The sequence below is a fragment of the Nanorana parkeri genome, unplaced genomic scaffold (assembly GCF_000935625.1).
Source record: "Nanorana parkeri isolate BGI_ZX_2015 unplaced genomic scaffold, ASM93562v1 scaffold1595, whole genome shotgun sequence".
NCBI lineage: Eukaryota > Metazoa > Chordata > Amphibia > Anura > Dicroglossidae > Nanorana > Nanorana parkeri.
In genome coordinates this window covers 281,197-283,937 of record NW_017307863.1, presented here as the reverse complement: position 1 = coordinate 283,937, position 2,741 = coordinate 281,197, and the positions used below count along the sequence as shown (strand labels likewise).

Sequence of the window (2,741 nt, the reverse complement as noted above, 5' to 3'; positions counted from 1 at the left end):
CCTGTGGCAGTGAGTTCCAGACCCTAACTGATCTTACTGTGAAGAACCCCCTTCGCCCCTTGTGCTGGAATTTTTTTTCCCCTAATTTTAGGTGGTGGCCTCTAGTTTTTGTAATGGAGTTAATTTTAAACAGTTTATGGCTAATGTTGCTGCCACCATTGAACATTTTGTACATGGAGATCATATCCCCCCTTTACAGGTAAATAACATGAATAGAAGACATTTCAAATATTTGCTGACATGAATGGTCTGGGGACAGGTTCTCTTTAAAGTATTCACATAGGATAAGCTGTATTTGTGTGAAAATTCTTTCCAACCAGCCGTTGTGAGACGCTCGCAGTGCGCAGTGACATCAGAGGAAGCCATTCCAGCCCAGGAGAGGAGCCGCTACAACTGTGCAGGCCTGAAGGGAAGGCTGGAGGTCAGATGATTAATATTGTGGTTCTCTGTGTTGTCAGAAGTGTGTGGAAACACGTGCGGGGGCTCAGCCTGTGCCTCTTCCTGCTGGTCTTCCCCACGTTCATGGCCTACAAGATCGCCTACTTCTTCCACATGGATTTCTGGCTGCTGATCCTGGTGTCCAGCTGTCTGCTCACCTCCCTGCAGGTAACCCGCGCACTCTCTCTGCGTCCGCATTTCACCTCTTCCAACCTGTAGGCACATGGCTAAATGCGCAGATTACATACAATGGGGTGGAATCGAACAAAACTGGAGCAGATGGAATCTTGAGCAGTTGCCCTTGGCAACCAATCAGCGTCTCTTTTCAGTTTGCTCAGGTAAGATTTGAAAATAAGACGGAGAAGCCGATTGGTTGCCATGCACGGCTGCTCCAGATTTTGTCTGCTCCGGTTTTGATAAACTCCCCTCATACTGTACATGGCAGCTGTTTTACGTGCCAAAAAGTTTTGTATTTTTTAGGGCTGTGGAAATTAAAGATTCATTTCTCGATTAATCGTTAAACTTTTTGATTGTTTAAAATAATTTTGATCGCTAATGAAAACACTCACCTCTCCGCCGGCTTCCCGGAGTCCCGTCGGCGATCCAGTGACGTCACCGGACTCCTCACCCCTTCCCCAAGTGGCTCCATCGGCTAACCAAGGGAGTGGGGGAGGAGTCCGGTGACGTCTATGTCCATGACGGCTAACGAAGGGAAGGGGGGAGGGGTCCCGTGACGTCGATGTCCATGATGGCTAACCAAGCGAGTGGGGGAGGAGTCCGGTGACGTCCATGTCCATGACGGCTAACGTAGGGAAGGGGGGAGGAGTCCAGTGACGTTGATGTCCATGACGTCACTGGACTCCTCCCCCTTTGTTAGCCGACGGAGCCACTTGGGCCGGTGAGTTTGCCCAAGAAACTTTCTGCACGAGCGCCAGCCAAGGCATTGGCCTATACACATACAGCACAGCAATGAAGTAATACAATGAACTAGGATCACACTAATCCAGCACCTTATTATTGAGTTGCCCCACTCAAGCGGCGGCCATATTGAGTGGGGCACGTGAGATTAATAACGTGCTGGATTAGTGTGATCCTAGTTCATTTTATTACTTTATTGCTGTGCTGTGTGTCTATAGGCCAATGTAGTTGGATCTGTAGGTGCGTTATAATTAATCGATTAAAAAAAAATTTGATTAATCGAACACGAACATTTTAATCATTACCAGCCCTAGTATTTTTCTCCATAGAGTCCCGAGATTTACACTGCTCTGCCATGCAGCACAGTCCTGTGTGGCGGAGCAGGAGACCTGATATTTCTCTGCTGCGGTTCAGTAACATTTACAGGTCTCGTCCCTTCCCCACCCCCTGTGTATGGTCAGTGAAAGGAAAAACAGCACAGTGATGAGTTCTTCTCTCTGCTCTCTCCTACTGGCAGAATGTTCCTAGTTATCACATGGGCATGTCAGAATAAATGATTGCCTGTTTGTGCTGCTTCTTCCCCACCAAGCCTGAGCTCTGCTGTACAGGGACTGCAAGAGGCTGATACCAGGTCTCACTCAGCTACGTACACTGCTTGTATTAAACAAAAATACAATAATGATTATAGAGCTGCGTTAAGTGAACGAGGTATTTTATTTAATGCTGAACTCCGGGCACAAAAACTTTCATTTAAATCTAATCCTTAATAGTCCTCAAAGGATACAAATCCAGTTTGTGAGCATGAAACGTATTTATTAATCCAGATATTACCTTGTTATAGTAGCAGCGACATCATACGTGTGATATACATAGCCTGTGCAGAGAGCAGAGCTGTGGGAAAGACTCAACAAGTCCCACCCACTACAGGAGGGGCGGGGACAAGACCAGTCACACTGCACAAGGAGAGAGAGCAACAGTGACCACCAGTCTTTATTATAGGAGGGGGCGGAGACCAGACCAGACTAGTCACCTTGCATAAGGAGAGAGAGCAGCAGTGAGCGGTCTTCACAACAGGAGGGATGGAGACAAGACCAGTCACCCTGCACAAGGAGAGAGCAGCAGTGACCACTGGTCTTTATTACAGGAGAGGGCGGAGACAAGACCAGTCACCCTGCACAAGGAGATAGAGCAGCAGTGAGCGGTCTTTATTACAGGAAGCTCCAAGTCTCACATTAGATGACTGCACAGATGTGGAAGAAATAGACAAAGCTCACCAAGGAAGGATACACAGGACTCTTGTATTTGGATGATATATTCGTATCCTGGAGTTCAGCTTTATAAATAATACAGTCGTTATATACACCGTGCATTAACAAATGGTTTAA

At 47.1% G+C, this 2,741-nt stretch overlaps 1 protein-coding gene across 1 annotated transcript in view; it reads left to right on the top strand.

Annotated features, from left to right (window-relative positions):
- Positions 1–2,741, top strand: part of LOC108798961 (RING finger protein 145-like) — a 21,255-nt gene that overhangs the window by 15,649 nt on the left and 2,865 nt on the right. The window contains exon 9 of the mRNA XM_018570769.1: positions 459–626. Coding sequence (XP_018426271.1) covers positions 459–626 — 168 coding nt within the window. The remainder of the gene's footprint in view (positions 1–458; positions 627–2,741) is intronic.